This window comes from Leuciscus leuciscus, assembly GCF_965113295.1.
Source record: "Leuciscus leuciscus genome assembly, chromosome: 18".
Classification (NCBI taxonomy): Eukaryota; Metazoa; Chordata; class Actinopteri; order Cypriniformes; family Leuciscidae; genus Leuciscus; species Leuciscus leuciscus.
In genome coordinates, this window is record NC_138742.1 from 25948970 (window position 1) to 25962022 (window position 13053).

Genomic DNA, 13053 nt, shown 5'->3' on the forward strand with positions numbered 1-13053 from the left:
TCAAAATGACAATAGAAAAAAGCTGAAGTGAATCTTAATGAACTTATTTCATCATTTAATCTGTTGGTGATTTAATTTCATATAATGGTTCTGTTGTAATTAATACTTTGTGCCCTGTGCTGTAATTGAATATTACAGAAACATTTCTTTACAAGGCTGTCTATTGTGAGCCATCTATACAATAGAATATACTCTAACACAATTTTGATTGGATTTAATTAAACATAACTTCGTAGTGTAATCATAAAAGAAGAAAAATCAAATGAATAGCAGGAAGGAGAAATAATGGCATGTTTTCTGGTAAAAATATGTTCATATTTTCTTTTTACAGATAAGTCAAGGCCAGTGTCTTTGAGAGTCTATGAAACATTCTTTGCTACTAAAATTCTTCCAATAATTTGGAATGTGGGCGCTGATATTTATTGCTGGATTTGCCAAAGTATGTGAGGTTTGTGGCATCAAATCTTATTAAAAGTTTAGTTTGAGGCACTGAGTAGAGAATACATTACTGTGTGCATAACTATATAATTTACTTTGTAGGAAACAGCTAGTCTTATAACATTTGAGTGGACAGAAATGGCGATGAAGGTCTACACACATTTACTTTCACTTCTCCTGTGTTTTCTTTATAATCGCTTGTGAACGTGCTAATATTTAAATTAGGTTTTTAAATCTTGGTCTATCACCAATTTCAAGGGATCACCCAAAAATATGAAAATTCTGTCATCATTTACTTACCCTCATGTTGTTCCAAACCCATAAAATGTTTGATAATCTTCAAAAGACAAATCTGATTCAGATTTCTGTCTCTCCATTGAAGGTTCATTCCACCAAAACTTTGATTTAAAATGCTCATAAAGAGCATTAAGAAGCATTAAAAGCATAAAGAGCATTAAATGGAAGTCAATGGGGACCATGAACTGTTTGATTAGCAACATTCTTCAAACTATCTTCTTTTGTGTTTTAAGGTGTATTTGTTACTGTAACTATACATTTAAGTACTGAGTAATATTAAGTAACTACAAGTATTTACTATAGGGTTAGGATTAAGGTTTGGTTTAGGGTTAGTTGCATATAATTATGCATAATATGTAGTTATTACTTTAGTAACTACATGTAACCTATGTAACAATGACACTATAATAAAGTGTTACCAGAAATTCATACAGGTTTGTAAATGATGACAGAATTAAACATTTTGGGTCAACTATCCCTTTAAGGGAACATTCCATTTTATAATTTTGCAAACATTGCATAATTTTGCAACATTCTTTTGACATTTTGAAACAAGAAGCAACATGTTAGACAAACGTCCAACTAAATCGTGCCATGAATAATGTTTTGTGTGTGTGTGTGTGTGTGTGTTAACGTTTTAAGAACAATATTAAAGACCAGGTAACTTTAAAAGAATGTTCTATAAATGTTACTTGCAGAACGTTTGTTCATAACCTATAAGCAGTAAAGTATGTTCATGCTGATAACCAAAAGTCTCAGTCTGCTAGTCTAGCATTTGTGTCCTCTGAAAGAGATAGAGTTAATGTGCTACATAACCCTATTACATGACTAACACTGCATTTGGGGTTAGCAGTGTCCCCCAGCGAGTTTATACCAGGTCCCCACTGTGACTGTTCATGAGATCAAGCATGTGTTATGCACGGTGAAGAATTTATGAAGCCTCAAACGCAATGCTAATGAAACAGCAAATATTAGCTTACATAGATGGAGATGTCTGGTTCAGCTTTGGGAAAAACAAGAAAATAAAATAAATACAAGAATACAAGACAAACGAAAAGAGTTGAATCAGAATGTCTCTAAATAGAACAAAATATGCTTGGGGTGAGGATTTGTCCTTCCTGACCTCTCACCCCAAATATACATACACACACAAATTCAAAAACACACACATAACACTGTGTGTCTCACAGTGACACACACACACACATAAAAAAGCACCATTTCTTATATTCTAACTGACATGGTAGAATGCATTCATGCATGCCAAGACACAAAATGCACAGTCTGAAAATGTTCCGTATTGATTGCATAATTGTTCAAGCCATAGTGAATAAAATCATTGCGATGCTGGCATTAAATCTGGAGGATGATTAATGATGTAACAGACTAATGCAGTATTCTTAATATGAAGTGTGCGGTGGTTCTCTTACATAACTTGCATTGAGCATTCAGAAGCAGTCATGCTAAGTTACGGCACATTCATCTTAGTAAAGGTGGCAGATGGAATAAGAAACGGTGAAGGAGAAATCAATCACTCACAATAAACGATTATTTGCACCAACAGCCCTGTGATCAAATCAGCATGTAATGATTAACCATATTGCATTATGATTTAAGTTCATAATTTCAGCTTATTCCCTACCCCAAGAATAAATACTGGCCTGTTATGTGCCCAAAATGTATGATGTGCTTTATTTGTGAACAATCAAGAAACTGTATGCGCGTTAGGTAAAATTATTAATCATGAAGACCTTTTAAAAAGGTTTTTACATGATAAATGAAAGTTATTGGGGCAGTGAGATATCATTGGTGAAGTGTGTAATTTCGGCGCCACTACCTCAGTGGAACTGCAAAGATAATGATTGTTTTCAAACAGGTTTTCCAGGTCATTAGTTGGATAAACTGACAGTCCCGGCTCAAACCCACACCATTGGTTGAGCCCAAGAGGCCAGTGTTTGGATAGTTAGCATTGCCCTTTTAGCCTACATCATCTGTAAGCCTACATCATCATGGGGACAAATGCTGCGTTCACACCATGTCGTAATAACTGTAATTATGGGATGACAACCCGTGACGTTCTACTCTGAGCTGAACGTTTACTTTGAACGTCCTCGGACTCGGAATTATACGTTTCTATGGCAACACTATCAATGCCAAAATGAATCTGCAGCAGTCAGGTGGAACAAGTCGGAGCTCTCCAAGAATTCCGAGTTTACAAGTTGAAATTATGAGTTCTATGAGGACATGAATACTTTTTACGAGTTAAAATCTCGTAATTACAGCAATTCTGACATGGTGTGCAAGCACCTAAAAGCATCTTCATTGATGACTATTTAAAAGTAGCTGTGCATTATTACAATTTTGTTTTTGAAAGCAATACATAAATTGCACATATGAATTTATAGATGTTTGACCAGTGATTGGTCAAACTGATCAAAAGTGACAGTAACATTTTGTTTACATTAAAGATGCAGTTAGCGATATCTGAGAAACGCTGTTGAAAGTGGATTGGAACAAGCAGCACGACACACTTTTTAGCCAATCAGCAGTAGGTAGCGTGTCTGCTCATGATGGGGGAGGAGAGAGTGAGCCAATCAGCAGTAGGGGGCGTGCCACTAATGAAGGGGGAGGAGAGAGAGTAAGCCAATCAGCAGTAGGGGGCATGCCCACTCATGATGGGGGAGGAGAGAGAGCCAATCAGCAGTAGGGGGCGTGTCAATCATGATGGGGGAGGAGAGTGTGAGCCAATCAGCAGTAGGGGGCTTGTCCACTCATGATGGGGAGGAGAAATGGTGAGCCAATCAGTAGTAAGGGGTGTGTCACTCATGATGGGGGAGGAGAAAGAGTAAGCCAATCAGCAGTAGGGGGCTTGTCCACTCATGATGGGGGAGGAGAGAGGGTGAGCCAATCAGCAGTAGTTGACTCATGATGGGGGTGTGTTCACTCATGATGGGGAGGAGAGAGTGTGAGCAAGAGGGAGATTTGAAGAAACACTGTAGAAAGAGAGATGGCTGAGAGACATTGCAAAAGAGAAAAGGTCAGAGGAATATCACTGGTTATGATCAGGCAAGAGCGTTAGGACACGTGTTAATATTAGAAAAGCTATTTTGGAGAGAACTAAGAGGGAATGCCTGAAAACAGATGCAGAGGTTGCGTTGTTTCTGCATTTTTTTTTTGTGTGGGTGGAGCAATGAAGGGAGGGCTGTGATTGTTTGGGTTGATTTCAAATATCAATAGTGATTCTCAGAAATCACTTACTGCACCTTTAAGTGCCGGGATAGGAGAAAGTTTAACAATATTTAACACACACACACATACAAAAATAAAAAAATAAAACAAACTAAACCATTGCAATAGGTCTCCTGGTGAAAGGCCGTTTCCCACGCCACCTACTTCATCCCACGGCTTATCTCTACATTTCAGGAAGAAAGTAACAGATTCTTTGATTGTTTCCACACAATGGGTCATCCAGGAAAGTTACTCTCAAGTCAAGTCATGGTCATTCACTGGTGCCTGTATGAAGGGCATGCATTGGGCTTTGTCTCAAATGCTGCTTCACCTGATCTGGACATTTCTCCTGCTTTCTTTTACAGGCTAACTGCTTTAAGAAAGGTCTAAACTATGCAGATATGCATGTTTGTTAAATAACAACTTATTTTAGGGATAATTTAAGGGACCAAATTGTGACGTTAAATAGGTGGAGCAGCTTTTAGAGAACAAACCACCAATCGTACCCTTTCAACATGCATGTTAGTGAGGATTGGTGTGTTTGTGTATCTTAATAAGCTAGGATGAAGTTTAAGTTCATAACCAAATGCACATACAATTCTAAAGGGCCATTCCTTCTACCCGTTTGGCTTTAACCCCCCCCCCCCCCCAAATCACCAGTGTTCATGTGGCATGTCAAACTGGTGGAATGCGAGCCCTCCCCAAACCAACCCCAAACTAGTCCTCAAGCAACCTCAGCACCCCTGCAGCTTGCAAGACTCAAGAAGAAGCCAAAGATTTCATTCCCAGCCATATTTCATAGCCCATTTCCCCAGCCCTGGTTTGAGCTTTCACCAGGCGGTCAGAGAGGGGCGCTGCAAGCCATGTCACACCTACCGTAAGATGACAGGTCCACGACAGTCAAGATACACGGAGCACATATCAGACACAAAGCGGGGAGGATAGAGAGAGATGAAGAAATGGAGAGAGAGGAAGAGATTGAACTCACAGAAGACAGAATCAAGTAGAGGAAATCAAGTCACACTTAATGGACATGTATCAAAAATGACGCATTTTACTTTAAATAGACACATTATGTTATTGGATAATACATTAAAAATACATTGCATATAACAAATTTAACCAATGAAATTTGAGAAGCAAACCACATAGATGCATTTTATTGTACAGTAAGGGAGACTGAGGACAACTATAATACAGTAAATGTCCTAAATAATGCATAAATAAGCTAGATTGGTGACACATTATAAACTGATATTCAGTTTATCTTTAGGTTGTTGGTGAATGTTTGCTGGCATATAGGATTTTATAGGATTTTATCATGACTTTTTTGTAACAGTCAATAATAATAATAAAATATTAAGTATAAAAGTATAATTAAACTGAAAATTAAATATTTAAAATTCATAATTTTTGTAATCATAATATCAAAATGAAGACTGTTTTGATTATTTCAGATAATTATTAAGTAGGTAAAACAGATTTCTTAAAATGCACTTTTTTACAGACAGTTAAACAAATTAACAATATATAAAGGTGACAATTATTAAATAATATTAATGGGCATTAAAGCAATCAAATTATTTTAAAGTGTGCTCTTATTTGAGACAGTGTATCATTTGAGATTATTTTTATTTGATTGAACTTCATAGTTTTGTCATTCTCATTATATATCTATTTAAGAGTTACTTTTGCGACATATATAAAATACTTAAAAAGCTAGCGGATAGATATGCATTAAGTATGTTATGAAAAAAAGAAATAGAAATTACAATAACCCCTGGTCTCCCATAAATAATAAGCCTGTCTTGATGGTGTTTTAGCACAACAACAGTTTTCTTTTTCAAGATTATTTATAAAAAAAAATATGATGGATATATATTAGGATATGACAGGCAGAACTTTAATGATTTCCAAAGGAAAATTAGCTTGTCACAATAGCAAACATACAGCACACAGCGGGATCTGACACAACACAGCAAATATAGCAAAACGCTTTAGCTTCAGCTATTTTATTTCCAAAACAGAGATTAAAAAAAGATTTAGTGCTGCTGTGTATTCTCTGGAAAATGTGTCATTTTTAACACAAAAGCACAAGAGATTAACAGCACATACATTCTTCTGGAAACCAAATTATACGAACACGGCAAATGAATTGATGTGGCGGGAAATCTTTCATGTAGCTTTCCTGCTTTACAGGCAGCAAATGACGTACAACACTGAATATTTTATATTCCATGAATATTAAATGGCTAAAAAATCTTTCCAGAATACCAACCATCCATTTGCTTGACCTAGAAGCTATATTAAGGATATGTGAGGTAGTTACACAGACGGTTTTAAATCAAGCTATGGTGTTTTGAGATTGCTGAGTCTTTCAAATATATTGCACGAGCAAAAGCTTTAAAAGCTATAAACAAGGGAAAGATTCAGATTAGATATGTCTCGAACCCTATTAAACTCATTAGCGACAGTCGGAAATTAGGCAGTGGAAAAACGTTAATCTTTCTGTCTCTTTCAACACAGCCGTGACTGGAGTTTTAAAGGAATAATTCACCCAAAAATTTAATTTTAGTTATCATTTACTCACTGTCATGTCACTCTCACATTTTCTTTTCCTTTGCGAAACATAAAAGGAGATGTTTAGCAGAATGTGCAAGCAGCCGCTTTACCATTCAATGAATGTGAATGGTGATTTTTCAACGCTATCTCACGAACAATTCGTACGTATTTTACGAGGTGGCTAATTTGTTTAAACCCCAGTGACGGGTGGGTTCAGGGGCGGGGTCAGGGCTAGGTCTTTCGTACGAATTCATACGAATTGGGCAACTCGTAAGATATGTACGATTTAGCAAAAAATTTTACGAATTCGTACGAGTGAGGTCGTACAAATTAGCCACCTCGTAAAATACAAACGAATTGCCGTGCGATCAGGTTGGATTTTTACAGCCTAGCTGTTAAAGGACAAAAAAAATCACCAGGTTGGTGTGATTAACAGTGTAAGCTGTTTTTATCTAAATGTATGATACTTTATGTTATTTTCTTTAAAGGTTATTATAGTTAACTAAATGTAAAAACCACACACACACACACACACACACACACACACACACACACACACACACACACACACACACACACACACAAAAAAAACCACTTTCGTTGATTAACACATAAACCTTTAAACACTTAAACTAATTGCCAAGTTGATAAATAACTAAATCTAAAAGATGAAAATAAACATTTTAAAAATGATCTAGACATATAAAAAAATTCTACATTTAAAAAAAATAATAACAGTATCTCAGTGATCTCAAAATAACACTGTTTTCTATATCATTTTGGTGCTTGGCATTATGAATGACTACTCTACTTTTATTGTCTCTTAAATAACTAAAGTACTTGGAAATTTTGAGTGGCATCTCATTTTATGTCATGAGAAAGAAATACAGTGCTTAATCAGAATGAGTGAGTTCTGTTTGATGATAGAGTTTATCATTTTGGGGTGAACTATCCCTTTAAGGCTTAAGAGCTTTGGTGTCGGGTGGTCATACCTCTCCTCCCTTCATGTTCTTCATTCCCATCTCTCCCTTCCCTTTCTTTCCCTTCTTGTTTTTTTTCTTCTTAAGGCAGGTCTTTTTAACGATGCAGAAACAGCAGGTGAGAATGAGGACCACAGCTACGATCGCGATGGCGATGATGGCCCAGGGAGGCACTAAAAGTGAAAGAAAGACAGAGAAAAAGGGACTGTAAATACAAATCTAGATTTATCAGGGCCATAAAAGAGCCAAGATTGTCTTCACCATTACCCATTGATCAATACAGAACAGGAACATACTTAACTTGCCAGCAGCAATCACCCTGTAGCCCGAGACTGGTTGCCCGCTGAAGCTTAGCAGTTGCTACTACTTATGTTTACTCTTGGAGTTTTCTACAGGATTGCTAGGTGATCACTAGGGCAAGTGACCAAGTAAAGATCACTAGGGCATTGTTAGGTGGTTGATAGGACAAAGATATATTGATATATATTGGTGTTGTGAGGGGCCCACCTCTTGGTTCTGTGATCGGGGCCCAACATCAGGGTGCTACGCCCCTGGTTCTAGATGGTTGCTAGGGCATTGCTAGGGTATTATGAGTAGTTGATCTGGTGTTGCTACAGTGTTCTGAGTGGGTGCTACACAGTTGCCAGATTGCTCTGGATCTGGGTTTCTAGTAGGGCTGCCCCCTAATAGTCGACTAAACATTAGTCGACGAGAAGAGGCTTGATCGACCAAAATTGTATTAGTCGGTTAGTCGCAGAACCACAACAACAACAAAAACTCCACATGAAGTGGGGAAGTGGCGAAGTCACGCAGGCCGTGAGGGACAGATCGTTAATGACGGGTCCTTGAGGTAATTACAATATGCCGGGCAGGAAATCCAAACGTTCGGCTATAATTCACCGACCTCAAATATGGCTTATTATTGAAACATGCAAGTAGTTGCAACTTTACTTGGTCACTCGCTCTAACGTTAACCTAGATAAATGTGCGCTATTATTAGGCGCATATCCAAGTGTTTGTTCGGAGTGTGGAAGCTAAAGTATTAGCGCGATTACAGCATGACATGTAAGTGATCGCTCCGGTGACTCCATTGATTCCTGACAACAACAGAAACAACTTAATATACTCCGACATTTTTGGTAGTACAGATAAGAGTAATTCGTTATTCTAATAAAAAAAAAAAACAACTTTATTCTTGTAAACTCACAATAACAACAAAACGTTGTGCTTTTGTAAAATATGGAAAACAAACAGGATGCCTTTTCTGCAGTCTCAGTCTCAATGGACTGGAGCATGTCTCAAAAATGAACCGAAACTCAGAGTATAGGCTACTTGCTTCACAGACATGAGGAAATATATCTATAGAACGCTTGAAATGTCTACTTTTAAAGAGACCAATTCAAATAAAAAACACTCTCTGATTATGTAATTTGTATGAAAAAGGTGAATTTTTCTCTAAAGGCGCATCCACTATACTGATGAAATGGCGAGTTCCTTGCGTAAATTAACATCTCGTTTACGTATGTAACCCTCGTGCCCTGAAGGAGGAATGAGGATTACATACGTAACCGAGACGTTCCCTTTCAGTCAGTCACTACGAGTTACGTCAGTGACTGACAAAATGGGGGTCCCAATCTAATCTCGCCAATTTGGCTGTCTTCCAGTGTTCTGCGCAAGTCCCGGCTCCTTGTCGTGAGGTTAGCACGAGTGAAGGGCCAGGCTAACGCAAGAATACCAAAGGTACACTGGGTAGCATATCCCAGATGGAATATGTTACACAGCGCCTACCCGCAGGGTAGACAGAGCATCTGACAGAGGGGGACGAGAGTGGCGAGGCATAGCGTCGCACACTACCATCCACGGCCTCTTGAGGCTCAGAGGAAGGGGAAACAGTTTTAGGGTCTTTAACAGTTTTAGGGTGCCACCGACCATGAGGCCAGCGGCGGGGGTAGGAGAACAAAAGATTCTCGTTTGGCAGGCTTAGGGATGGAGACGGGCTGTGCCGCCTTCCTGTGACCATCTCCTTGCTTCGGATGGCGATGGCCATGGCATGCAAAGCGGAGGCAGCCTGCCCTGCAGCTCTATAGGTTTTGACCACGAGAGTGGATGAAAACCTTCAGGCCTTGGAGGGGTGCTTTGGATCACCGTGCCAGGTGGAGGCGCTCTGGGGACACAATTGCATCGCCACAGCGCACTCCACCGGGGGGACCCCAGTGTACCCGTTGGCCGGCGCCGCCGAGGGAAGAGAAGGCGGAGGACGCCGCCGGGCCGTGAGGAGTCAACGGGGACTTCCACGACCTGGTGACCTCCTGATGCACTTCCGGGAAGAAAAGTACTGGGGGCAGGTGCTGGCGGGTGCCAGCACGCACAGGCACCAGGAAAACAATCATCCAGCCTTGAGCGCTCGAGGGGAGGCCGACGGGCGCCACTCCAACCCGATGCTCTCAGCTGCCCGGGCAAGCATGGCCGTCAGCTCTGGATCCGACTCGGGCAACGCTGGCATTCCTGAGGGAGGCAACGCAGCCGAATCCTCATCTCCAGAGGAATCAAGCCCGCCTTGAGACGCTATGAGCGACATGGCGTCATCCGCCGGAGCCCCGAACGAAACACTGTGTCCCCGAGAGGAACCAGGTTCACCCGGAAGCTCCATGGTTTGCGATGTGCAGGGGGGTGTGGCCCGAGGAAGACTCGTCGGGTTATTCCACACCGTAACCCTCAGATCACCCTGGCCACCAGCCAAAGTATCCCCTCTCGAGGAAGAGATAGATTGGGGTGTGGCCGAGGGGACTCCACCCCCACAGAGGTCATTGAGTCTCGATATTAACACAGCGATGGTCATGTTCCCGCAATGAGAACATGACTTATCCACGAGCGCTGTCTGAGCGTGATTAAAGCCCAAACACTAGACAGCGCTCGTGACCGTCAGGCGGATGGATCATGCGCCAACATCAAGAAACACACGGGCGACACATCTTTAAAAAGACGTGCCCGTGCAGCTCTTTTAGAAAAGAAAAGCTTTCTCAGCAGTGCCGAAGCGCCCAGGGGAGAATACAAGCTGTGTGTGCAAAGCCACTGCACAGACAAGCAGCAGGACCGTGCACCCGCTGAAATGCGCCATCACACCAATACCACTGAAGAGAGACGCTCGTTGCTGTAGAAGACGAAGAGAAGCACATAACACTTCGGCTCCGAAGCAGTAACATAATGCGAGATTGCACTCGTAGCTCCTTTTATACCCACACGGTGGGGTGGAGTTTGCGATGCAAATTCCGCAGACCCATAGTATTTAAGTGGATTGATTACCATTTGTATAACCACAGTTTTACTATAAATACTATGATTAAACTATGGTTAGTGAAGCAAAACCATGGTTAATTTGTGGTTACGATGGTTTAACAATGTTAACCATGTAGGTAGCTCTGGGTGGTTATAGGTTGTTGTGGCCACTTTCTACGGCATTGCTAGATAGTTTATAGGATGTTTCTATGGTTGCTAATATTGCTAGTGTGTTCTGAGTGGTTTGCTATGCAGTTGCTAGGTTGCTCTGGGTGGTGTCTAGGCTGTTGCTCTGTAGCTGCTAGGGTGGTAAGGTTGTTTTTCGGGCATTGCTAGGATGCTAGGATTGCTAGAGCTTTGATAAGATGTTCTGAGTGTTTGTTAGAGCAAATCTAGGCAGTACAGTTCTGTCTGACACGGTCCATTCAGTTAGAAAATATGCAACACATTAAAAAACAGAGTCTGGAGCTCTGAGCTGAGTTTGGAGCTTGTGTTACAGTTAGAAATGTCGGTATCTAGTCAGAAATTTTGAAATGCATAATATCAAACTACACCACATCTAGGGCCAGATTTACTAAACAGGGCAAATTAACGTGAGAGCGCAATCCCATGAAAGTGCAGATGGGAGTGGAAATTTCTGCGCATGATCAATAAGTTAAAGGACACAGACGCAACCGGATCATTTCCATAATGACCAACACAATCTACCAATAAGCGTCTGGTTTAAGACATGCTTTTTTTGGGCAGTAAATAATGCTTCAAATACCTGTAAATTGACGAGCGAAAAACGTAGTAATCCCCTTGCGTGAATCATTTAAATATTCTCCTCCCATAAATTTTGCATCTGAAAGGGAAACTGTCAATGCCTTTTCAGTGCTCATTTTTCACTGCGTGTCTTTAGTAAACCCTGACAGTAGTTTTTTAACGCAGAAAGAGGGTTAGCACTGGCGCAAGCTGTTTGTAAATCTGGCCCATATAGTCATATACTCACATGGAAGCTTGTCCATCTCATTGAGGAACTTGTTTTTGATGTCACCAAAGACATCATTCTTGCTGACTGGGCCCTGATTCTCGGTGGAGTTGTCTGCAGGTGTAGAAACAACAGGGGCCATCGTCAAGACGCTGGCACCGGTGGGCTCGGGGCCAACCATGGCCGCAGGTTTCTTCTTTAACAAATTCCACTTCATGCTTGATGGCTACGCCAACAGAAACCCTGATGGAGAAAAAGAAAGTCATGATGAAATGAGTGTGATGAGATGTTTCTGAATCTCTGAACGCTTTCAACATCCTCTTTGATGGAAACTGAATGGACTTACTCCATTAAACATGCCAATGCATTGCCAGCATAGACAGTTACTGTAGATTTGCAACTGTCAACATAATATGACATATACTGTCTGATCTCTTGATTATTGAAATGTACCCAATAATGTGAAAGGTGATGTGCTACCTGTCAGTAAGTGGATTTCATCATAATAGTGTAGGGAAGGATTGAATCAATGAACATAGTTAGGTTTAGGGTTATAAATATTATTAATTTATTTAATCTAATTAATGCAGGAAATAAAATGCTCCCTTATTTCAGCAAACAAACATGAAAAGTAGCCTGGTTTTATGCCCTGAAATAATCCTTTTTTGTTACTTCAAAAGGACAACATTTTTGGAAATAGACTTTCTTCTATTTTTAAGAAAATATGTAAATATATATATATAATATATATAAACCTTAGATAATGGCAATATATTATGTTAAATACTGTCACATGGCAGGACAGCTTTCATCTTTTACTAGAAATGTACTTTTCTAGTTTCTCTCAGAGGTAAAAGTATCTGTTTAAATTGTTTACTTTAATCCTTCCACATAGAAAATATCAGATGGAAGCGTAGGTTTAGGCATAAATATAAAAAAATTAAATAAAACTCTCGCTTCAAAGTTCCAGATGACTCAACTGAAACCGGTCCATCCGTGCCGCAAGGAATGGTAAACATAATGAAAGGAGACTTAGCCCTCTGATTTCATTAAAAACACAGAGATTTAGGCAAACAAAAAGGATTTCTCATTTCTCAAGCGTCAATTCTCTGCTCTAGTGGCGGAGAGCCTGTCCGTACCCATTGCATTGCCTGAATAATTTAATGAAGCTGACAATTCAGGGGATAAGCCATTTTATTATTCAAGGTCCCATTCCTGCACTAAGAATATATTGCAAAATGCGCTATGCTGCAGTTATGCAATCTGACATTGCATAAGTCAAGTGGCCCACAGACAGACTGC

At 40.0% G+C, this 13053-nt stretch overlaps 1 protein-coding gene across 3 annotated transcripts in view; it reads right to left on the reverse strand.

Moving 5' to 3' along the window:
- The window catches only part of syt2a (synaptotagmin IIa), a 100328-nt gene that overhangs the window by 14464 nt on the left and 72811 nt on the right, over positions 1 to 13053 (reverse strand). For all 3 annotated transcript variants that reach the window (XM_082145189.1, XM_082145188.1, XM_082145190.1), the window contains exons 2-3: positions 11773 to 11994; positions 7518 to 7678 (exon numbers count right to left, since the gene is read on the reverse strand). In XM_082145189.1, the coding sequence (XP_082001315.1) occupies positions 7518 to 7678; positions 11773 to 11968 (357 nt within the window). In that variant the 5' untranslated portion in view covers positions 11969 to 11994. The remainder of the gene's footprint in view (positions 1 to 7517; positions 7679 to 11772; positions 11995 to 13053) is intronic.